Source organism: Oxyura jamaicensis, chromosome 5, assembly GCF_011077185.1.
Source record: "Oxyura jamaicensis isolate SHBP4307 breed ruddy duck chromosome 5, BPBGC_Ojam_1.0, whole genome shotgun sequence".
NCBI classification, from domain to species: Eukaryota; Metazoa; Chordata; class Aves; order Anseriformes; family Anatidae; genus Oxyura; species Oxyura jamaicensis.
Genome location: NC_048897.1, coordinates 2379936 through 2403715, shown reverse-complemented (window position 1 = coordinate 2403715; position 23780 = coordinate 2379936). Strand labels below are relative to the sequence as shown.

The window sequence follows — 23780 nt, the reverse complement described above, 5'->3', positions numbered from 1 at the left end:
CTGCGGCCCGCCTGGGGGCCTCCGCCCGCCGCGACGCCCCCGGAAGGGAAACGGGGCCGGCGGACCCCGCTCCGCGCCGCCGGGCCGGGCTCGGCTCCCGGGGCGGCCCCCAGCGTCCCCCGGGCCCGGCCCGAGGCCGCTCGCCTCACGGGAGCCGCTCGCCTCACGACGGGGGCTGCGCGCGCGGGGTAACGGTCGCGGCCCCGGCAACGGCCGCCAGGTGAGGAGAGGGGGCGGGGCGGGGCGGGGCGGGGCGGGGCGGGGCCGGGCCGCTCCTCGCCTCAGGCTGGCCGCCACACGGCCCCCAGCCTAGGCGGGGGGATCCGAGGGCCGTGTTTTCCCCAGCCCTCCGTTAGCACGTAGTAGGAAATAGAGGTTCGAGAGCTGAAAACGTCGCTCTGTGTTACACGAGGGGAAGCAGGTGAAATCCAAGCCCTGGGTTAAACGCAGCGCTGCCAAGGGCACCAAAGCCCCTTGGGTCGTGCCTGGTCTGGGGGACTCGCTCCTCCAGCTGCGGCTCTCCGTCCCCAGAGGCAGATTTTAGGGCATCACCTTTTCGAAGCTGGTCTCCAGCTATAGCAAGTCAAAATTTAACGTCCCCTTTTCTGACATCCTTGACCTTGATATAAATAACTTAAATTGCCTGCAGCAACTGCCCACCTGTAGGAGATTTTGGTCCTGCCCCCACCTCTGGCCCTCCCAGCTGCACTCAGCACCCCATAATTGCCCCCCCCAGCCCCACTCCCAGGGACCATGCTGAGGACAGACACCGCTTTTCTCCCCAGAGAACCATGCCTGGTGGAAATGCACAGCAACCGTGCATAAAGCTTGCTTTTGCCACATTTCAGCACGCTTCTCTTCAGCGGCGTGTACTGGACAGATGGGATTACCATCCACGCAGCTGCACATTCGTGCCTTGAAGGCAGACAAATTGAAAGGAACTGACAGGGCTGCTGCTGAAAGAATTTTCTTACACATACCAGCTAAATTACAAGTCTTCCACATCAAGACTGAAAAATAATCTTCAAACAATCGCTGCTCTACGTAACACAAGATCCTTCACTTATGACAGCTCCCTTGTGGAAAGATGAGAATATTCATGTCTCCTAAATCTGCCATACTATAATGTCCCCCTACTCTCCACATCAGTTCCTCAGACTACAGTTTGAGAAGACTGGCTCTGGCAAGACCATCACCCTTAAACAGTTCCAGGTGTTGTTCCCCTCTGCCCTACTGCAATCATGCAAGAACCACTGAACGAGGCAGCTGACTTACATTACTTTCAAGAAAAAATGGTTGGGGGAGGGAGGCTCAGAGCACAGCCCCACAGACACAATCAAGGAGGGCAGCATGGTGAAGCTGGGGACAGAAATAACAAAAGCTACATTGCTACCAAGGCCCCCGTACCATCAAATCATGCCTTTGATCACCTACCTGTCTACATTCTTCCAGCTCTTGGGTTATCTTTTTCCTTCTTCTTAAAGAAGTCTGTAAGAACCAAGAGTCATTTACTACTACTCAGCATTCATAGCCTGAAAATCTTTCAGCTGAAGAGTGGGATAAGGGATAAGACCTGCTTTGAACCTGATTTTGAAGGGTAAATAAAATCCCTTTATTCCCTTCTGGGCTCCTCCTATATATGACATTTGATGCCTTTCTCCCATATGTCAGGTAACCAGCTTAGCCATAAGTGCTGAGGAATGTAATTACCAGACAGGCTTTGAGTTTTTACATGAAAAAAGGTATCACTAATCCCAAAGCATGTTTGCAAAACTCTGGATAGTCAGTTATCATGCAAGCTCTCTGCTCAACTAGGAGTAACTCACCCGGCGATACTTTTCAGGGAACGCAGACTGGCAATCAAGAATTGTGATCACTACACAGCATTCCTGGCCCACGGTGCCATGGCAGCAGGTACAGCACACTGGGTTAGAAATTTTTCTTACAATTGTGAAAGTCAGAGGAGTAGAGAAGAGGGTCAAGCTCCAGAATTCTCTAGACTAACCCAGAGACATTGTTCTGTAATTCAACGAAATTTGAATTGAATGTGTAATTTTAGTTCAATGAAAAGTAGCAATTAAAACAACAACAAAAAACGCAAACCCACAATGAAAAACCATTTATTTCATCTCTATTGTCTCCATGCAGAGCAGACCAATACAGATGAAGTGGGAAAATGCATAAGAGTAGCTGAAAAAATAGAGCTTAGAAAATACTAATCTCTCTGCATTTCCAAAAGTGACAAATGTGGTGGAGTGATGCTCCATTTCCTCCCAATGCTCTGCATCCTCAGCCCCAGGGCTGACATTGCATGTAGTGGAAAGCCAGCCTCTCCTGTAAGCCCCGTGGATACCCTCTACAGGGTGTCTTCCCAAGAACCGCAGACTCTCTGGGCCTGTGGTATCAGCCAAGAAAAACAACTGAGAAATTCCTTCTTCAGTGTCATCCACTTCACATTCCTGAACGCTGAGCACAAAATCCTGACTGTAGTTTAGTCTTGGCAAGAGTCAATGCTGATGCAACAACACCAACTCATGGGCACCCACCTGGCAATGCTTCAACTTAAACACCAGTCTCATTTTGAGAGAGATCTTGGGAAATTGCATGCACCTCTTTACAAACTCAGCCTCCAAAGCCCTACTACAGGGTCCAGCTAGCTTTAGTCCCCAGGGAGGGTAGGGGGGAACAACGAAGCTAGAACTAGGGAGGTTAATATATTCATCCAGTCCCTGCAGGCTAATCAGATTAATCTTCCAGGAAAGTGGATGCTACCTTTAGACTTTCTGACAACTGAATGACAGAGGGAGAAGCTGACAAAGGAAAGCTACTTTGTTTTCCAAAACACTCCTCCTCCCCTAAGAAAAAAAAAAAGGTACTAAGCCTCCCTCACTGTGAAACTACTTACTGTGTGAGCCTGGGGTAAGGAAAGACGAAAAAAATTCAGACAGCAGTTCCTGGGCAGAGAAAGCTGCAAGCATGAGCTCTCCAGCTCTCCCTGAAAAGTAGGACAGGAGCTGTCATAAGAAAAGAACTGTGTCTACAGTTCAAGAATCTCTTAGGAAAGTAAATGCCTCTGCTGCGGGCAGCATACCTGCATCATTGCTCCGACCCAAATTACCCCCTCTGGGGACAAGCCCTCTTGATAAGGCTTTGTGAAGACTGGAGAGCTGTGCTCATTTAGAAAAGCTGTTTAAAAACAAAACTGAATTGGTGCAATTCACATTGTGGCACCTGTTTTGTATCCAATGATTCTGCTATTTCAATTAGACCAGCTTTTAAACACATTTAAGCAAAGCGAGGATAAGCTCTGCAGAATGGATAATCTAGCAATTGCGCACGTCTCTGTGGCACTAAAGCATCCCTGTGGAATGAGGGCTTGGTCAGCCCTGTCTGCTTTGCCCGTCTGGGCAAAGTGCTAGAAATGTCATTCATTTTTATTGACCTAAAATTGCCAAAAATGTTACCCCAAATATCATACAACAGAAAACTCTTAAAGCATGCTTAACGCTACCCTTTCCTCTCCTTGCTCAGCACACAGCTTTTCCAGACCCATTTTTTAAAAACGGATTTTTAACCAGCAGTTTCACCCTTCCCATTTCACCCTCCCTCCAGTATTCCCTGCAGCTGTACCCCTTCCCTTAAGGAATCCCAGTATTATTGCTCATCCATTCATCCCCAACGGACTAACCACCATGAGGTAAGGCGACCAGAAATAAGCTACCATCTATAGCTTTGGTTACAGCACGCCTTTAAACATGCTGCATTGAACAGAGGAAAAGCTAACATGGGGTTATATGCTGCTGACCAGGCTGTACTGAATGGAGTCCAACCACTGCCCAAACTGACCTGAGCCATGACAGTCTAGGACTGCTGTAACGTGCCAGGCAGGGCTGACATGCTAATCCTTCCTTCTCAAGAGGGCTTGGAAACTTGTGAGCAGACGGTGGGTGAATTGGGTCTCAGGAGCAGGCTCGGCCATGTTCAGCTGATGGTTATGAGGAGAGGAAGGTCAGAAATAGCAGCTACGTGGCTTTCCTTTCACGTGTAGATGAGCTGATAGTCTGGCAACAGAAGAATCATTTACTGACCATTTTTCAGAAAAACAAACAGGCTGTGCTGGCTGTTGGAGTGGTAAGGGCTGAGGCAAGTAATCTCCAAGCTGAGCCATTTAATTGTAGTGACCTATCCAAAAGTGCCCCAGGTTCTTGGCTCGATTTCAACAGAAGTAAATACTAAACAGACCAAAGAAGTGAACTGCCAAGGCTAATACTACCCTTAGGAACAAGTGATGTCAATGAAAAGCCAGAGATAAGTTGGAAAGGAGCCTTTCCCCTCTATCTGCAATGCAGGTTTTCATAGCACCGTAACTCCTCGTGGATAGGGAGTTCTGGCTAAAGCTGTTGCTTTACTGTTGTTTTGCCATCCCTGTTCTGTCTCCAGCCCTCAGAGTGGTATAGACGTTCTTCACCAGCTACAGGGATCGCCTCTGTTGTGTTCACACAAGAGCTTGGGAGGTACAGTTCCATCAGAATGAACCAAATAAAACTTTGTCCATTCTCAGTTGAGCAGTTGTTCAGTTCGTTTCTGCTCGCTGTATCTTTTGCTCCATAAAAAAATAGAAGCCCTGATGTGTGGGATTTTAGCAGAACAGGGACAGGAGAGCCAGGGAACGAAGTCCTGCACACCCAGACCTCTTTCTCACCTGCTTCTCACACTAGCAGCCAGATCTGCACGCACACACATAGGAAATAACATTAGTGTTCCTTATTGCTTTGTAACAGCTCAGAGTCACTGCCGTGGCTCTGGGAGGCATCATGAAGTCAGCGCAGAGGTCAGTCAGTTGTGAATGAGAGTAGCACCATGACGGTAATGCCTGTACACAGGAGCAGAACTTGCTGCAGGGAGTTCCTGGGAAAGAAACAGCAAAATTAGGAGGAGTGTAGACCAATGCCAATAGGCAGCAACGTACAGGCTCATGACTGGTTTTTTCTTTGCCCTTCCAAATCTATCATGAGGAAAAAACAGCAGTTGTATGACACCATTACACAGCTCAGAAGCCTCGTTCCCAGCACCTCAAACAAAAATGCTGCCTATAAACTGACATGCATTTGGTCCACTCAGCTGCAAGGCTGTAAGGTTTCAAAACCAATTTAAGCTGATTCAGCTGTGCAACTACCCAACTGCATATTCCTGCCCTTTTACTCACAAGAGAACCAGCACTTCAGCAGCATGTCCAAAGATGGATTAGGAACCTCATTCAACTAATAGCCACATTTCTTTTGTTAAAAAAAAGCTGGTTAGTTTTGCCACTTTTCAATCAAGCATAAACCTAAGACGGTGCTAAAAGTGACTATATACCTGCTACCTCTGCAAACAGCTGGGCCAGCACAAGAGATTATCAAACCAGAAGCAAGCTCCCAGCTGGTCATTACCATTTTCCTACCAAATGTTCCTGCCTCCTCAGAGGTAAATGTGGAGCTGTTTTTGTTTGTTTGTTTGTTTGTTTGTTTTTGGAGCACTTCCTTATTCGTTTCAGTGAAAATGAACTAGGTGAGTGAAAGTCTCTTATTTAAACTACAGAAGTTAACCTGTCAATACAACTGAAATACGTGAGAACATTCAGGGGCAGCTCTGCCAGCAGATCTGAGAGGACCTTTACTGTGATACAGCTGGATCCGGACCTGCCAGAGCCTCAGTCAGGCTCCATGAAACTAGAATAATACAAATGGGGGAAGGTTTTATATATATGTGTATACCAGGATATAGATATCTGTGTAGAGAAGGGATGATCGACTGAGGCGGGATACAGTCAAACTATGAAATGCAGAGTGACAGAAAGAAACTTATTTTCTACTCACACAGCAACACAGTGACATCTAAACAAAATTATTAAGCAAGAGGCTAAAAATAAATAATATAAAGCATCATTTTGTCAAACTATGCAATGCAGTCAAACTATGGGAGATTGCAGGAAGCCCAGAGTAACGGATAGGGTCAAAGAGAGATGAGAGAAGCATGTGAAAGATACGTTCACATGTGTGGTTATCAGACACAAAAGCCTGTATGGGGCCCTGGTTCAGACAGTCCCTAAGCCACTAGGTGCAAGAGCTGAGAAGACAAGACTATGGAAAGGGTCATCTTACTGGACACGTTTCTGAGCAACCTGCTCTAGCTGCTTGGGCTTCATACTGCACTAGCACAATCTTTGAGACTGACCTAGTTGAAGGTTTTCATGTTTTATAGGGTCTTTGTGGTCCCATAAACTCAATAGCTAGCACAGCAGCCTTGTTAATGGGATTTGGAAAGCTGGCATTCATGTGCCCCCAGAACAGGCATGGGGAACTGTCACAGCCCTGCTCCCAGGCAGCAAGAAGGGCGGCAGCACAACAGGAGGGAGCACTTACCACGGGTTCTTTTCCTCCAGGAGATCAGGCACAACATTTACCAAGGCAATATACAGAAATCCTCCAGAAGTGAAAGGGAGGATCCAGGCTACTGTCTCCCCTGCACAAGCACAGAAAGCTTTCATTACTCCTGAGACAAATCCATGGGAGAGAAGATGTACACAGGGGGACCGCGGGCTCCTCACATTCCTACTGAAGTCCCAGGGAGCCTTACCTGCTCCTTTCGGTGACTGAGCACATATTGCAAAGCAGGCTCCTAAAATCCCCCCAAGAGCTGTGGATAGCTGCATCTTGGCTGCACTCCAGCGGTCAAATCCAGCACGAAGTAGGATTGCAAAGTCCCCAACCTATGAAAATCAAGAGCCAACAGTTAACGAACATTCTCAGTCAGAGGCCACCCTTAACGGAACAAGTGCTTCAGGACTGTTTTTAACTTTCCGTATTTCCAGTCTCACAGAGAGCTTTCAAAGGGACAAGAAAGCATTAACTGGACTCAGCTCTTCTCATTCACACAATAAATCACCCTTGAAACCCCCCACAAGATACAAAGCCCTCTCACCTCATGTGGGATTTCGTGCAGGAGAATGGCCATTGTGGTTAAAAACCCAACCTACAGCAGAGGAAAAAAGGTGGTTAAGAAACAGTCCCCTAGATCGGAGAATGAGACTTGCAGGATTACATCATGGCCCCTTTCTCCAAGTTAATGTTCTTATTAAAAGTGCAGATGAGCTAACCCTTCCCAAAATGCCAGCAGATGGAGCAAACTGAGGTGTCAGGTTTGAAGAAGCTTGGAATCAGAGGGTCAGGACAGGATTACTTTTTAATAGTCTCAATTTTCTCAGAAACTTCCAGAAAATAGGAGGGAACTCCTCGTATCTTTGGTTTTCTTGCATGTTGCATCACACTTGGGGAACAGACATCTCCACTTCAGTATACAGCTGGTGCCAGAAACCTTACCTTTCTGCTAACCAGGAAGCTGGCTGCGACTGCCAGGCCATGTGTGAAGTTATCAATGGTGTTGGCCAGCAAATTGAGGTATCCACTAATCTGCAAAAAGAAAAAAAAAGAGCCACTGATAAAGAAAGAGACATACAATAATAGGAAGCACCAGACATGGCTCTTGCATAGGTTATACAGAACCATGATCCAAAGGTCAGGACAATCTTAAAGTATGTCAGGGCTCAAGTACAAATTAAATACTCCGTTCAGTTTTAGAGTAAATTCAGCTTAGTGTAGACAAGTACTGTCTGAGATTAGGAAAGACATCTTACTGGAAGAAAGACAGAGAGAGGGCAAATAACAAAGAAGCTCCAGATACAGACAGAAAAAGGAAAAAGAATAAACCAGAACATCTGATTCAAAATTGAGCTGATACTGGGCAACACTAATTTACACAGGTGACTGGCTTCAAATATGACCTGACCTTGTTTTCTAGCCATGTATTTTAATACCTGTTAAATATCTCCTCTTCAAAAGCTGGCAAGAACAATGCAACAGAACAAATGCTGCTGAAACAGCTTTTTATAACCATATAGATCTTGAAACATTGCACTAAAAAAACTTCTGCATGTGGGTTTGCTTTCCCTTAACAAAGAATAAAGAGAAGATAGTGATGACAGTCACCAAAAAAACACCTACTAGAAGGCTGGATAGCACGTATGTGCACTTGTGTGCTGACAAACAGATTTCTGAACATTAAAAGTGTATGCCAGTTACCTTCTTCAGAATTCCATCTCCAGGTTAGATGTCCCTATCATGCTATGTTCCTGTCCAGAAAAGATTGTGTACTTGACTGACCCAAAATGATTTATGAGGGTACCACACCATATCATTTGCTCAGAGGTTGTTTTCTTGGTTTCTCATCAGATTTAACAAAAAACTACCACGTGTAGGTCCTGGGCCACTGCAGTTCACTGCAGTGTAAATTATCATCAATCCAGGAGTTAGCTACTGCATCAGGCTGTCTCCGGACAGCAAGAACTGGGGGCATACATTACCTGCAGATACAGGGCAGCACCCAGGGAGTGCAAAGGTGGGACCACATAGAAAACAAGGCATTAACTTCTTACTTTACCATCAGGTAAGCCAAAGTTTAGCTGGAAAGAACACGTGTGCAAATGGGTTTCACAGGCCCTTTCCAGTCTTCTCCTCTTCCCTTTTTCTATCAAACTTTCCTTGGGGAATCTCTTCTTCCTGCCATCTGTACACCACAGCTCAGATGGAGCTTTCTGTCAGGTATCTCTCTCAAAAGCATTTACTTTCTGCAGGTTACTTTCCACTGCACAACCTCCAAACATCTTCACAGGTTTTAAACTTTTCACAGTGCAGACATAGTTAAATATGAAAATAAGGAATTAAGCAAAGACTAAGTATCATGTTTAAGGAACAATCTAAGCAACATCTCCACAATGGATGCAGAAGTTCCCTGCACGTTTTGGCAAGAAGGAGAAACACAAAGCAATGCGTGCATACAGGCCCATGAACACAGCAGTTTTACTTCTCATTCTTTATTTTCAGTCAGATGTGACTGTCTAAAATTTCTCCTTTTCATATTGGGATTTTATGTGATTGCATTTTCCCCACAGGCTAGTAATAATTATTCAATAAGTTTTATATTAAAATGATCTCCCATACCGCTGTATAGGGAAAAAATAGACTTCATGATTAAAACATTATGACTTTTTCTTGTCAGTGGCTTGGGCAAAAGCTGTCACTGAAAGAAGCAAAGCCTCGGAGTGTTCAGAAATAAATTGGGTTGATTTGACAGTTATGAGCCTCTGACATTTACATTCTGTGAATACCTAATAGGATGTTCTCGTCGCTCATAAAGAGCACAGCGAGATGAAGTGTTTATGTTCATGCTTCAGAATTAATGTCACTGTGCAATAAAACATACTTCTACAAATCAGCAAGGACCCCCATGCCATGGGGAAAAAAAAAGAATGAGTAAGGAAACGGTACTCTACAAAGATTTTACTTGATGAAGGAATAAAGGCTGCAATGCAGGGCAGAACCAATCTGTTTGGGTGCAAAGGATGCCTCCCACTTGCAGTGTTTAAGCTAGGACAAGTTGTTAGAGCAGCAGCCAAAGAGTGTAAATTCTAATAGGCATGGAGCAAGGATGACTGATTGCAGCTGACTAATCATTGAGGCCTTGAAGAGTGACATCTCTTTTTAAGTAGTATCTTTCAATTTTTTTGGAAAATAAAACAAAAAAAAGCCACAACTGTTACTAAGCGCATAGGAGAACCAAAGAAGTCTTTGCTATAGATTTCTCTTTTCTTTGTAGGCTCCTACCTTGCACACTTTCAGCAACATTTTCTTTGCATGTTCCTTCTCCCCCCCCAGTGCAGTCCGTGACAGCCACTTCTCCACCAGACAAGGCCAGTGAGACTTACCTGCTGATCTTCCAACCAGGCAGAGCTGCCAGGCAGCATGCAACATCTACGTTCTGCCAGAGTTTTTCAACAGGACATTAGTCTGCATTCCTCCTCTCCTGCCATGCTGATTTTTATGGATCTTGCAGAAATCTGATTACCCTTTGGATTTCTACCCTCTCTGAAACTCTAGTAAAATTAATTATGGGTTCAAAAGTTATTGAAAAATGAAGGGCAGAACAGATGGACAGGCAGATGGAATGACTGCTTATGTTGTTTTCTAAGGAAACAAGGTAGAAATATCTTGATAATTTTGGTAATCTACCCCCTACCAAAAAGGGTAATAAATCTTCAGATTAAATGCCCAGAAGGTGGAAGTTAAAATTACATACATTAACTCCTGAGTTTCTATTTCAGGCGTATTCATAACAGTCTGCAAGACTAAATAGACATGTTAGGATTTTAAAGCTAGAAGAGAACTCCGTGGTCAGCAACGACCTTCTATATAACACAACTGAAACAGAAACTTCCAGTTTCTTGGTAAAGCCCATTGTTTCTTAAGCGATAGTGTGCTTTGTAGAAAAAAAGCTGAAAGCCCACAAGTGACAAAGAATCTACTATGTCTCTAGGTAAGTTGTCCCACTGGCAAGTTACCCTCCATTACAGAGCTGTCTTCTATTTCTAATCTGCTTCTATTTATTTCTATAAAGCTTTACACAGTCACGCCTCTCGCATGGGTATTCATATACTTTAAAGTCACCCCTGATTCACCACATCTATAGAGCTAAAAGCTGAAAAAAAAAAAAAACACTTAAGAAAAAGCCATGTACTGCAAACCTGAAGTAATTATTTCAGCTCTTTTCTGACCACTTTGCCATTTATCGATACTATTTTGCCTATCATGAATACTACAGAATAAGCCAAATAGTCAGGTCTACTGCTAAATGGAAAGGAACGCTTCCTTTTGGTCTTACATACTATTTCCTACTCACTCGGTCACCCTCCTGACTATAGCATCATAACGGAAGAGTGTAGTCAACCATTTTCCTACTATGATTCTCACATCTTTCTCCAAGGCATTGACTTCCCGGAATCTCTCCCTATCTTATAAGTGTGATCTGTATTCTTTCTTAATCTATTACTTGATATTCGCTTCTATCAAAACATGTTAAAATTTCATCCCTTTTGATCAAATTACTCAGTTTAGCAAATGTCACCGACCTCACGCAGTCACAACATGACATTTAAGTAACAGTAGTATCTGCAAATGTAAAGATGTTTTGTTTTTTTTTCGAACAATCAATTACAAAAACCATAAACCAGTAATGAACAGATTTGAGGGGGGCTGCATTAATCCAGTCCCTGTTTATAATATAGTATAACAGACTTTTTTATATTAGTAAGGTTCATTTCATGCAGTACCAGTTTTATTAGAATTTGGGAGAAAGCTGCCAGTATCATTACCAAGCAATCTTATGACTGAATAGAGGCCAGGAAAAATGTCTAGTTGACAAAGTTTATCTTCAATAATACCGTATCAATTAGCAATAATTACATGATTATTTTTTACATTGGAACAAGGCACTGAGGAATTGCATCCCCTGTCAGTGTTCCATTACTACTTGAAATCGTTGGAGGACTAACCATCCTCGAAGTCCACAGTTCCTTGTATAAAACTTTCTGAAATAAACGCACAATGTTTCATAACGCAGTAATACTGACTTCTTCAGTGCTATCAGCTCCAGAACCACCAATGCAGCACCTTGTACTTTGTCATAGTGTTCTGTACAGATTACGTGAACATGAAGGTATCAAAACCACCCAGTGATCTCAACACCTCTTTCACATTGTATAGTAATAGCTACAAGGTTACAGCAAAACAACTTTAAAATAGAAAGAGTGAAGAGCCTCTGACTGACCGCATGTCCAGGTTTGGGCTAGTTTGCGTAACCACACTTTCTGTTCATAGCCACTCTCCCACAAATCTTTCATATTTTTAAGTGCTTTCAAACTCAAATTATAGGTCCTCCTTGGTCAAAGTGATCTTTTACTCTCTTGCATGTAATGGTCACCCAGGCAGGGTTTCCCACAGTGCAAAGATAGTAACAAGAGCAAAAGCAAAGCCAATCTAAAGGTTAGCACTGGGCAGGGGCTACAGTCCTCCTGTTCTGTCCTCCACTTCCAGTCCTGTGAGCTCGCTGATTGCTCTCCCTTATCCCAGCACTACAGGTTTACAAGGGAAGCTGATTTAAGATGATAAATTAGGAAAGAAACCTACACGGAAAAATCATCATCATCATCAAAAAAATCTTTGCCTGCTTAGCTTCCTGAATAGGCTCACTGTAGGGGTCAGATGAGGTCCAGTGCAAATGAAGTGATGAGAAATGCAGGTTTGGAGGCAGAAGTGGAAAGGAGGCTCTTTTGGGCAGCAGATGGCTGCTACTCAAAAAAAACAAACCTGAATTTAAGTTTTACAGCTTCAACTGTCAAAATACATCCAAAAGGTGCCTTAAAAGGAAATATGCCGTTCACAATTAATACAATGTAGGCAGTGGAGAAACAATAAAGTCATTACTCAAAAAGTTAAGCAAATAAAAATATATTGAGTATAAGATAATAGGGTAAATTGAAAAGTACTGTACTTTGGTCTCGGGATTCAGTCAAAACACCCATCCCCAGGCTTATGCCCAGTAGTGATTTAGTCTCTTTTGCATAAGCTGCAGTGCAGATTTCTCCCAATGAGTATCTGATTTCCTTCCTGCTGTGACTCTGACAGAGCAAAATTCAAGTGTAACTCACTCAAACACTGAGTCCCCCGCTCAGGCACAGTTCTCTCTACAGACAACTCACCCTCCTGACTGAAAGATCTTTGCCTGGAAAACAAGGATGCGAATCACCTAGAAAAGGGCTGCTTGTGGGTCTCTTACCTTGATTCTGTTGTCTGTTGGACACGACTGCGGAGTGGAGCCGTTACACTGAGTTGAACCTGTTTCCTCTCTTTGGGATCTGCCCGATACCTTTGACAGGGGGTAGCCACTTCCATTGGGAATCTTTCCAGCTGGCGCTTTGTAATCACAGCCCTAAATTAGCAGAAAACAACTTGTCACTGCCTTTTTATCCTCAACGCAGAGCACGAATCTAGATTCAGCCTTAATAGTTTCATTCTTGCAACTCAAATCAGTAGCTTTGGTACCCAAATCTAACCACGACAACAATCAGAAACAAGACAGACTTCAGAGAGTGTCACACCTTGTCACACCTGCACAAGAGCAATGAATTCTCCAAGCATCAAGAGAATGAAAATAGGAAGATATACAGGGAATCAGAGTCAGGCCCCTTTGACATGAGCAAGGTTCCACTAGGAAGACAAGGGACTCAATCTGTCAGTCCTACTGGCAGCTACTGCCCAGAGAAATTCAATTCCATCTGGGCTGGGGGTGAAGAGAAAGAGTCTTGTTCTCCCCAGTGCATCAGGATAACTGAATCCCAGAGTTATTCTATAGCTGTGATTTTCAGCTTCCAAATAAATTGCTCATCTCAGACTTCAGTCTCTATATATGAGCTGAAGTTCTTTACAATTTAGTCTTGAGTCAAAACAATAGCTAATTGCTTACCCAGTTCCTGACCTGCTCTTTTCTCTCTCAAAAGGCACGGCACAGAAAGTACTGAACAGCCTATAGGAGAGGTGCTGCTAGGAACCAGGCTGATGGTTTTGGACTAGCCACTATCCCCTGTCTTGGTGTTACCTCCTGGTTCCTGTTTTGTCAGTGTTGCTTCTTTGCTGCTGGGTGACTCTTTTCTGAACCACTGCATAGCACGACCTGGCCAACTATAAACCCTGACTACCACATTAGCAGCTCCGTGGAACAAGCGCCTGGTTCAGATCACACCCAGGAGAAGTGGACAGCAAGGAATGTCTTCCAAAGAATGCTGGTCTTTGCCCTGACTGAGGACGCAGAAGGAGAATGAGTCCAGATTACTCAGTAGAGCATGTGTCAGCAAAGTGTCATCCCTCAAAGGTTATCTGAGGTAGTCTCAACTGCAGAGCACTCCAGCTCCCAGGCCATATAGAAGGGGAGCTCTTTTTTTTCCACACAAACCACATCAAGAACAAAACCAGCCCAGAGGCGAGAAACCTCAGCTGAAATTACACAAAGCCTGTAGATGGAACACATTCTAGAACCATGTGTCAAAGTGGCAAAAAGCTCCCAAAGGCCTTTGATAAGCTACTCACAGCTCCAGGATCCTTTGCTGAGCCTGCCAGATAGGGCAGATGAGGTGTTTAATACAGTGCTTATGTGCCTGACTCACCATCTGAACACAACAGCGCTCCCTCCCCTCTGGCTACTCACTTACCACACCAGGGCACTCCTTCTCTTCTTTCTCTAGGAAAATCTTCTCTAGCGTCAGGAAGGTCAGGAAACCAATAATCACCCAGAGACCCAGAAGCTTCTGCTGCTGAAAGCTCTGCCCTTCTCCTAAGGGACAACAGAAAAAAACATCATGTCACTTCCAAGAACAGTGTCTTCCCACGTGGGAACCCCACCTGCCCCAGATAGTTTAACCACCAGTCCCAACACAAAAACACAGAAGAACAGAAACACCTCCTGCAAAGGAGTAGAGAGCAACCCTATCTCACAGAAAATTAAGTTAATCTGCTCATTGTTGATCTAAAGGTGTCCTAATTTCGAGAGACTTGGTGTGAGAGCCCCCACCCCTTTTACTTCAACAGTGCAATCCAGAACGTTTCTTGACAACACTGGGAACTTCCCAGTGCCCCAGAGGCACGTGAACATTACTTCAATAAAAATCCTGCAGCTCTATCTACTGAGAAGCAAGACCCAACATGAAATCTGACATTAGTGGAGCTACAAACTCATCTTCCCCTTTCTGCCACACCTGGGCAAGTTATTAAGCCCAAAGCTATAAACTTTCTTTTTAATTACATCCAAGCTTGTGAGATAATATCCTTTCAGCCTGACTGCAGAAATGGAGGTGGCAGTGGAAGAACAGAACGATTCTGCAGTGGGGCATATATGGGTAATGGAAACCTTTATGCTTCAGGACAACGTAAGAAACAAACAAGCTAGAGCAGGAAGAGAGAGTCATTAGGGAACCACCGTAGGAAGAGGGGAAAAAAGGACAGCAGGTAGTAGGTTCTGCTACCAGTACCAGAGCCATGAAAAGGAAGAGAACCACAGGATCAGTAGAGCTGTGGAGCATTTGAAATCCCAGAAGGTGGCTATAAGGAAGTCTGGGAAACCTACAGCATCCTTTTCACTGCTCTTTCATTTTTAGCAATGAAAGAATTCCTTAGCTTCTCAACAGGTGGGATGCAGCAGCACTTGCCTTCTCACATCAGTTTCCCAAAGCAGAAAGATACAACTGCTGCGGGTTTCAACAAGTCTGGCCATCAGAGGGGTGAAGGATACACACCAATACCACAAGCTGCATCCCAACAGTGTTTAGTTTGCTGACAAACGCAGGTTTCTGTCACCTGTATTTGTTTCCCTCCCCACCACCCCAGACACCATCTTAGTCAATGTCTCTAGGGACAATCATGTTTCCGTGACTTCTCCTTGAACAAAGATTGAGAGGAGAACACATCTGGGCTCCAACGGTGGAGGGATCCCAGTTAGTTCCAAGAAAAAGGCTCTAGGATAAGCACTGTGATAGGGATAGATTTACAGGCAAGATGCACATGATAGGGCAGAAACCCCCACCTGAGATAACAGACATGTTCATGTACCCAACCACACACAGATTCATAGCTTTCCATCAGGTTAAAGAAGCATTCCCTTTCCTTAGGGAAACGGCAAAAGAAAATCAGAGATTTATAAGAGTCCAAAGCAAGGCAGGAAAAGTTGATAGACAAGAAACCTGTTAGAAGTTACTAAACAAAGAAATCGTGCTCATCTCAGGAAATTTCCAATCTTGAAAACTTTGGAGTACAACGAGAAATTATTACTTTTTTATTTTTCATATACTTTTCCCTAAGCATTTGCTTTCACACATTGTTCAAAGCAGAGCAACAGCCTAGACCAGTTTTTGGGCCAGGGCTGACAGTCTGGCAGATTTTGTGTTTTTGGGATGGAACGGACTCAAAAAAAAATGTAGCAGTAGGCACAGCATGAGCTGCTTCTATGCATATAAGGCTTTCATACCTGTTGTTGCACTGCACGTGTAGGCCCAGGCTTCGGGAAGCAGGTGCAGAAACACATTCCCCAGTAGTCCACCAATTGCAAAGCTCAACAACTGCTTCAAACGACGTGATCCAGCTAAAAAAGGAAACAAAAACCTGATTATAACTCAGCTTGAAGCCAAAACATCTCCAGCTGAGCTTTTGCACAAACAGACCTAAATTAGAAGCATCTGCAAACCAAGCTTTCAAAGGAGAGAGCATGGAAGAAATAGCTGGAGTGCAAAAAGAAGCCCTTGTACTGCAAGGCTGGGACAGCTGTGTGTGGGAGGGTCCTGGACCAAGCAGCTCCCCAGGGTGTACAACAAATGATATTCTGTACAAGTTCCATCCAGGACTCGCATTTGTTAGAGGATTCCCCCATCAAATTGACAGGTATGGCCTAAAGCAAATGGAATGCCTGCTCTAGAGGACAGTACTGCTGTGACACTGGGATGATACAAGATCCCATTCATCACAGACACAGCCAAGGACCTCTGTCTTCAGAAAGGCTAACGCAGGTAGCAGGCTTACCTTCTGACCGCAGGGCGGCTCCTGTCTCAAAGGGGATCACGAGCAAGGGGAAGACCCCACTCAGCCCCACCATGAACGAGCCGATGAGGGAACAGACCCATGCATCCAGCCGCTCACTGCTGAACAGGTTTCCCCAGGACTCTGCTTCCTTCTCGCACAAAGGGCCAGAACTGGCAGCAGCATGACTCCTCGGGAGCTGCTGAGCTTCACAGGCCACGATCAGAAACAAGGAGAATGTCCCATCAAGCAGAAGCTTTTGTTTTGTCATCGCTAAGTGGTCTCAGCCAGGCTGGCCGATCTCTGAAAAGAATAGAGAACAGTTCTGAGAGCATGCTAGAGGCTCTTCCCTACCACCCAGGAGAAAAGGCCTTGGTCACACCATTCCATCCCTCAGCATCTCACTGCAGGTGGGTATCCCCCTTCCCCCCAAAAGGAAGCATCTCAAACTCTCCCCAATTTCAACACAATACTAAAGGACACTGTTGATCATCAGGTATGTGAAACTGTGCATGAAACACCTTGTGAACCAGTCTTCCTTCCAGAATCTCCCCTCCAGCGGGCTGGACAAGGACTCCCCAGGCCCAGGACCCACAGGTAGCCTTGTCCTTGCCCTTCAGTTTCCCAAGGCTCTAGAAAAAGGTCTTGGCCAGAGATGTTACCAGGATTAGTCTTCTCTCTGCCTTTTCAGCAAGCTGCTCTAAGAGCCCTCTCTGGTACTTTTTATTGTGAAATTGGTATGTCAGAATTGCAAAACCCAAGAAACACGTGGTTGTGGGAATACTGGGTAGGAAAGATAACTGAAGATATGGAGTAAAATCTAACAAATCAGGATGCAAGACAGGCAACTAAGAGGGAAAGGGAACATAATAGAGGTCCATAAAGTCATGATTGGTGTAAACAGCATAAACAGGGATAGATTATTCACTGTGTCTACAAATCTAAGTACTAACAGCCATCACGTGAAGCCAGGGATGGTCGGCTTCAAAATGAAAACAAACGTGACACCAGCTGGTAACTTGTGTGGCGGCATTTCTCCAAAAACAATGCAAAATTTTACATGGATTCAACAACAGACAGACTAGACACTAGGAAAATATATCTACTGATTGTTCAGGGTTAGACAGCTCGTGTTAGATGCTGGAAATTCCCTTATCTGAAAGGAGCTGCAGATCGAAAGAGTAGGTGGAAAATATCATATATGCTTGTGCTATTTTTACTCCTTCCTACAAGTCTGCTGGGTTAGATGGACTCTTAGTCAAAGGCAGCACAGCTGTTACTAAGAATTCTTCAGTCGAAAGAGAACTAGAGAGAAAAAGGGCATGTTAGAAGTGGAAAATAAAGATAATTACATACTCACTGGCAAATAGGAAAGGAAAGCAAATGACACAAAGGCTGAAGTACAAATGCCTCCTTCAGTTTCCCGAAGGAGGAGTGAAACGTGGCAAGCAAAACTAATTTGGAAACAGGAGAACAGAGTGGGTTAGAAAAGAATGGCATAACAATTGCAAGGCAGCTGCAGATTGAGAGGAATATTGGCATTCACCTGAAAGCATTTAAGAAACCAGTTACAGTAATCTGAAGCATCTTTGAAATTTACAGGAATATGGGAAGGCCACAGAAGGCTCAACAAGCATCATGCCTCATCTACCTTCACAAAAAGAAAAAAAATAAAAGGGGGGTGTGACTGAAGAAGTTACTGACCGGTAACTTCAATCCTCTGAAAGGTTCTTGATGAATTTAAGTGATCAGTTTGCATTTACCTATAAGATAAGAAAGTGATAAAGACAGCAAAGTATTAAATAACAGCCAAACAGAAAGGGGCCTGAAATTGTCAAGAAAAAAAAAAAATCACGGTATTGGAACCGATCTACGGGCTCACTGCAGCAGAAAAGGACAACCTTGACCCTTGTCTCCCCATCCTCTCCTTCAGCCTCTCCTTCCCATGCTCACACCCGCCTCCATGAGTGAGCGGGTTCAGAACAAATCAGCAGAGACTTTTTATCCCCCAGCAGCTTTTCCAGTTTTGGTCCCTGAACTAGATCACTGTTGGAGGAAGGCCCAGCTGCAGTGAGCAACCAAGGAGAACAGTAAAGAACAGGGTCCCACAGAACCTGTGAAGGAGGACACGGAGCTCCAAGCACAGTAACCACAGACGTCAGGAGTAGGAAGGATGCAAGAAGGAACCATTGAAGATGCTAGCTTGGCTGGCTGCAAAAGAACCACTAAAACTTCTTGTGGAAAGATAACATCTGTTAGAATGTAAACTATTGACCCATACAAAACCCATCACTTGTTTCTGGATAAGACAAAAATCTTTTAACGTCCCAATTTTAAGCCAGCTCAGGTTTTTGTGGCATCTTACTGCAGCGTTATGATCTGGCTGTGAGAACCCTAGACCTACCTATAGCATACTGTCAAACCAATCTCAGCAAAGATGAACACAAAACGGCAGACTAATGAAAGAAATCAAATGGATATGACAAAATAGTAACTCTTAATGTGCCAGCAGGAAAAAAAAAAAGGCATACATGATTACATTGATTCAGAAAATAAATCTGAGCCAGCAACACAAGCCCGCCACTAAGCAGGCAAATGACATCCCAGGACTAGCTACATTGTGTGACACGGAGGTAGTGACTCCATTCTACTCCCCACAAATGAAACTTCAGCCAAAAGACCGTACCCACCTCACACACTGTACTTTATAAAACAGACGTAAAAATAAGAGACATTCCAGTGGACAGAAACAAAAATAGGAGCTTTGGAAGTACAACCTGGAAGAAAAGACTGAAGGACCTGGGTGTGTTTAGTCTAGAAAAGATAACATTCAAGGGAACAGAACAGTCTGCATACATCAGAAGTCACAAGGGGGAAAGTGCTCAAGTCTTCCACATGGTGGAATCAGCTCAAGTAATAAACACAATTCAACTTGGATATGAAGAAACTAGGTTAAATAGTGCCAAAATGGTGATAGACTGGTTACCTATGATGCAGAAACAGGAAAAAAAAAAAAAGAGTAAGCTCCTTTTCCAGATGCTTGTTCACTGCAATGACTAGATCCCACCTTGAAGTCCCTCCCTGCCCTATGCCCCAGACCCTTGCTCTACTGGCAGGACCCTACTGAAAGCAGCAGCTCTTCAGCTGCCCGTTATTATCAGCACAGAGAATACAGAAGGTTGAGTGGCAGAAGCAAGGGACATTTTCACCTCACAGCACTCCAAGTACCCATTCTCCACCACGGAAGTGAACAGGCACAGGGCTGATGCTTGGATTAGACCTTGAAATGACTGAGAACAGCTTATTCGTGAGGGGTGAAGCCATTCCAGCAAAACCCATCAGGATTAATAAACCACCATATGTGTATGAAGATGCAAGGAATACAAATAGCAAAACAACTGCTCTCCTGCAGCTTGGCAGTGATGGAATGTGGCATAAACTGGTCCCTTCTGTGCCACGGTTGCCACAAAATTAACAGCTTTTGGGAATCGGTCTGGAAAAGAAGTCACCACAACTGCTGCAACAGGTCCAACTCTTCCATCTAGTTCTCCCCACTCATAGCCCATGTCTTCCCCAGAGTACACCTGGAAGGGTCTCTGAGACTGAGTGACCAAAATCCTGGATAGAGGCAGTCGTGCATAGCGCAAAGGACACGTCCAGGGCTCTGAAAACAGGCTGCATATCTGGCTTCATTTCCTTCTCCCAGCAACAAAAGAGACCAGGGTCCTCCAAAAAGAGATGCTGGTGAACAACAGAGTCACAATGCGTAGAAAACCAATTCCCCTAACTCAGCTGTGTGTCAGTCAACCTTCTGAGGTTGACAGATTTTTTTTTTCTTGTTAATCACACCAGGGAAAAACAGTACATTTCTTCACCCCGTGCTGGCTGACCATCATTACCTCAGGGCTCACAAACAGCCCCAAATCTCAGGCAATTAATTCCTGATGTAAATAAAACATCTGTGAGGAACTTGGTGCATCATCCAGGAAATACATGCACTGATTTTGGTGCTCAGCTAATTATTTAGAACACACTTCCTGCATATGCTTCTTCACAATGTTATCATAACCACTTTATATCATAACCACTTGCTCTAAAAAAATGCAGGTTTTATTCCATAACCCCTTTGCTTTTCTATCGCGTTGCTACATGCTCTTTATGAAACGTTAAGTTTACTTCAAGTCTCTGAAATAAAACTGGCTACTCCCGAGACAATTTTTTAAGAGGAAGGAAGGGAGCAATCAGAATGTAGTCCTAGGATAAAAAAAGCTCAAGAGAGAAAATGATACCCTGCCACTACAGTTTCAGAGGATAGAAGATGTCTTTACCTACCCCTAATTTTAGACATCAGCATCTGTTTTAGCAACCCTATAGAGAAATTTCTGAAGAAAGAAGTTCCATGTTCTCAGAGAGATCCACTGCCACTATGAGGCAGAAGCATAACCATGTTTACAAGAGATGTGCTTTTTCTCAAGAAAGGTATATATACTTAAGAACATGCATAAGACAAAAATCACCATTACATCATTTACTCATTGGTTTTGACAAAGACATCCTTAGGTATCACACCTCCCGGCCGTGCCGGGATCAGAACCTGCTCACCAGTACCACCAGCAGGTCCCGGAGCAGAGCATTCAAGTCAGGTCTGCTCTGACTGGGATTATGAACAGTCAGAACAGTAACAGCAAGGTCTTCCCAGCTCAGGAGGAACAAACACAAAAATTTGCCATTTACACACCCCTTAGTGGGAAGAAGGGGGAGACCGAACACCAAGTGGGAAGAGCATATGCCCTCCTCCTGGGAGGCTCCCACAGCCTCCCCTACCTCACTGTGCCGGTCTGTGGCTAGCAGTGCCTGAGAAAACAGTCAAAACTTAAAATTCCAAGGCAAAAACCTGCTAGAAAACAGAAAATAAAATATTTACACGATAAAGATTCCTGCAGGGACCCACCTCCTCCCTTCCTGGACACTTTGCCTTTTCAGACCACACAGCTTCAGCTCTGTCTCAGCACAATTGCTCGCTGCCACACAATGACATTTCAGATGTTGTTGAGAGAAGGAAAAAAAAGACCTTTATAACAACTGTTATAAACAACTGTTTTAAACAACTGTTTTCCCTGGAAGCCAGTTGCTTGGCCTTAGAGTTGCAAAAGAGTATTGCATGGAAAAAAAAAAAAAAAAAAAAAAAAGTTATTTTCCAGGGAGGAAGCATTATTTTCAGCCAAAAAAATTCTCCACAAGCCGCCTCCCTCCGTTAGCCCCGTGGAGAGCTCTGAATTCCTCCTGGAAGCCCTGACCCCGGTGGAGGCACAGCAGGCCTGCAGGCTCCCAGGGCTCGCTCTGCTCTCCGTCGCAAATCGCAGCCTGCCTGCAGCGAACCCACCGCTCCGCTGGGACCCTTCCCCTCTTCCCCATTCCTCTCCTACTGAATCACTCCACGCAGAGACTCCCGTTTCTGCAGACCGGGCACATCGCAGCGTGTGCAGCTGGAGCCGCACGGGGTTAATCGCGGCGGGGCACGGCAGAGCACGGCAGGGGGGGCGCCCGGCACGGCTCTGCCCTCACCTCGTCCCACAGGCGCGGCAGGCAGCTGAAGCACCGACTCCGTCCCCATCCCACCCGCCGCCGGCTCGCCGGGAGCTCACGCCCCCGCTCGGGGCTGCCCCCGGGCCCGGCTCCGCCGCAGCTCCGGGGGGGGGCCGAGCGGCCGGAGTTACTTCGCCAACTTTCCGCGCCTCGTCCCCTCGGCGGGCCCGGCGCAGCGAGGCTCGGCGAAATGGCGGCGCGGACCCCGCTCCCCAGCTCCGACCCCGGCCCCCCGCCGGCCCCCTCGGCGCCTCCCGCCCTTACCGTGCGCCGCCGCCGCGCCCCGTGCCGCCGCTGCCATCCAGCCGCAGCTCGGCGCCGGCCCGCCCCGCCCGGCCGCCCCCAGTCCCCGCCTCCCCCGGCCGGCCACGTCGGTCCCGGCCTCCTCGGCACCAGCCGCGGACCCAGCGCCGCCGCCAGCGCCGCGCACGCTTCCGGCCGCCGCCAGCGGGGGGCCGGCGTCGGGCCCGCTTCCTGCGGGGACCCGTCTGCCGAGGAGGGGCCTGGGGGCAGGCAGGGGGCTGTAAGTCCCCTGTCGTCACGGGTAAAAGCCCTCTCTAGGGCTCGCCCTCGCAAGTTTTTAAAAAGATGAAGTAACTTTTACAAGTACCTGCCGCTATACAGGTTTCTGGAGCAGGTGGATGTGTTACAGCCTTCCTGAAGGCGCTTTGGTGACACCAGAGCTCTGACAGTGTAACCCTGACTGTTAATGGTGAAGAATATCCACGGTTCTTCCTGAGGTTTGCAGAACTTCATGTGCTCAAAAAACTAGGTCAGCAGAGAACAAAGATTTACTTTTATACACGCTGAACTAGCTCAGAGCTATAGTTTCCAATTCACTTTCCAAAATACACTAGCATACCTTTCGGTTCCATCTCTCACCATTTCCCCCGTGACACAGAACTCCCTTCTCACTCCAGTTTCCAGAACAAACCCCGTTCCCCTAGGAGACGCTGCTGATGCTGACGTTCCTCCTGTCTGCAGTCTCACCCCGGTCTCATTACATCACTCCAATGTCACGCCGCGGAGCAGGAGTTTGGAATTCAGTCAGCCATCAGTAGCCTGCGCTGGCTGGGCTGCTCTTTCTGCAGCCACGTAAAGGGAATACAATCCGACAGGGACGCGTTGCGAAGGCAGTTTCAGAAAAGTTCGATCCTTCTCAGTCAGAAGCAGAAAGTTGATGTTGGGAGCTGAATTCTGAAAGCAAGTTTCGGTTCCGAAGTTGTAAGATTTATGGTTCCTGTGTTCCACGGCCGCCTTCCTATTGCCTGAGTAACTGTCATCAGTCCCCAGTGGCGCAGTTCCCTGCGCTGACAGATCCTGTCTGTGATGATCGCAGTTACAACAGGCAGGCACTTCCTCGGGTAAACCAAGCTGTACTGAGCACCTGGGACTATCGGAATCAATAGCAGTATCCCGGGCTCAGTGAAGTAAATGGGTTTGCTTTTGACTTCAGCGGTGCAGGATTTCACTCCAAGGCATTGAGTTTCCATTTGTACCCCACCGCAAGCCAAACAGGGAGAATTCTGGAGGAAATGTGCACTCGGTAGCTTATGCCATCAAGTGGCCGCTGTACCACGCTGCATCAAATGGAGATTTTTCCCCGTGGGTAGCTGAATTCTTAGCTGCAATGAATTTTCAGCAACAGTCTGGAGATCAGTATGGCTCAGTCAGAGTCCAGCAGGCTGGGTCCCAAAGTAAAGG

At 45.8% G+C, this 23780-nt stretch overlaps 1 protein-coding gene and 1 long non-coding RNA gene across 8 annotated transcripts; one reads left to right on the top strand and one right to left on the bottom strand.

The window, feature by feature from the left end:
- Window positions 1-6: 6 nt before the first annotated feature.
- LOC118167818 lies at window positions 7-2860 on the top strand. Its single transcript, XR_004751258.1, has 2 exons — window positions 7-220; window positions 864-2860. It is a non-coding gene; the product is annotated as an uncharacterized LOC118167818 (long non-coding RNA).
- SLC39A13 (solute carrier family 39 member 13) lies at window positions 2105-23561 on the bottom strand. 7 transcript variants are annotated; one of them, XM_035327616.1, is made up of 11 exons: window positions 22939-23561; window positions 18195-18253; window positions 16494-16793; window positions 15946-16059; window positions 14138-14259; window positions 12709-12861; window positions 7362-7451; window positions 6964-7014; window positions 6619-6751; window positions 6405-6504; window positions 2105-4908 (listed from the first exon to the last, which is right to left on the bottom strand). In XM_035327616.1, exons 3-11 carry the CDS (start codon window positions 16759-16761, stop codon window positions 4833-4835), a joined length of 1107 nt encoding a protein of 368 aa, XP_035183507.1. In that variant the 5' UTR covers window positions 16762-16793; window positions 18195-18253; window positions 22939-23561; the 3' UTR covers window positions 2105-4832. The 7 variants fall into 7 exon arrangements, with proteins under 7 accessions (XP_035183507.1, XP_035183511.1, XP_035183510.1 ...); XM_035327620.1 differs by lacking the exon at window positions 22939-23561 and adding an exon at window positions 22341-22399; XM_035327619.1 differs by lacking the exon at window positions 22939-23561 and adding an exon at window positions 21442-21550.
- Window positions 23562-23780: the final 219 nt, after the last annotated feature.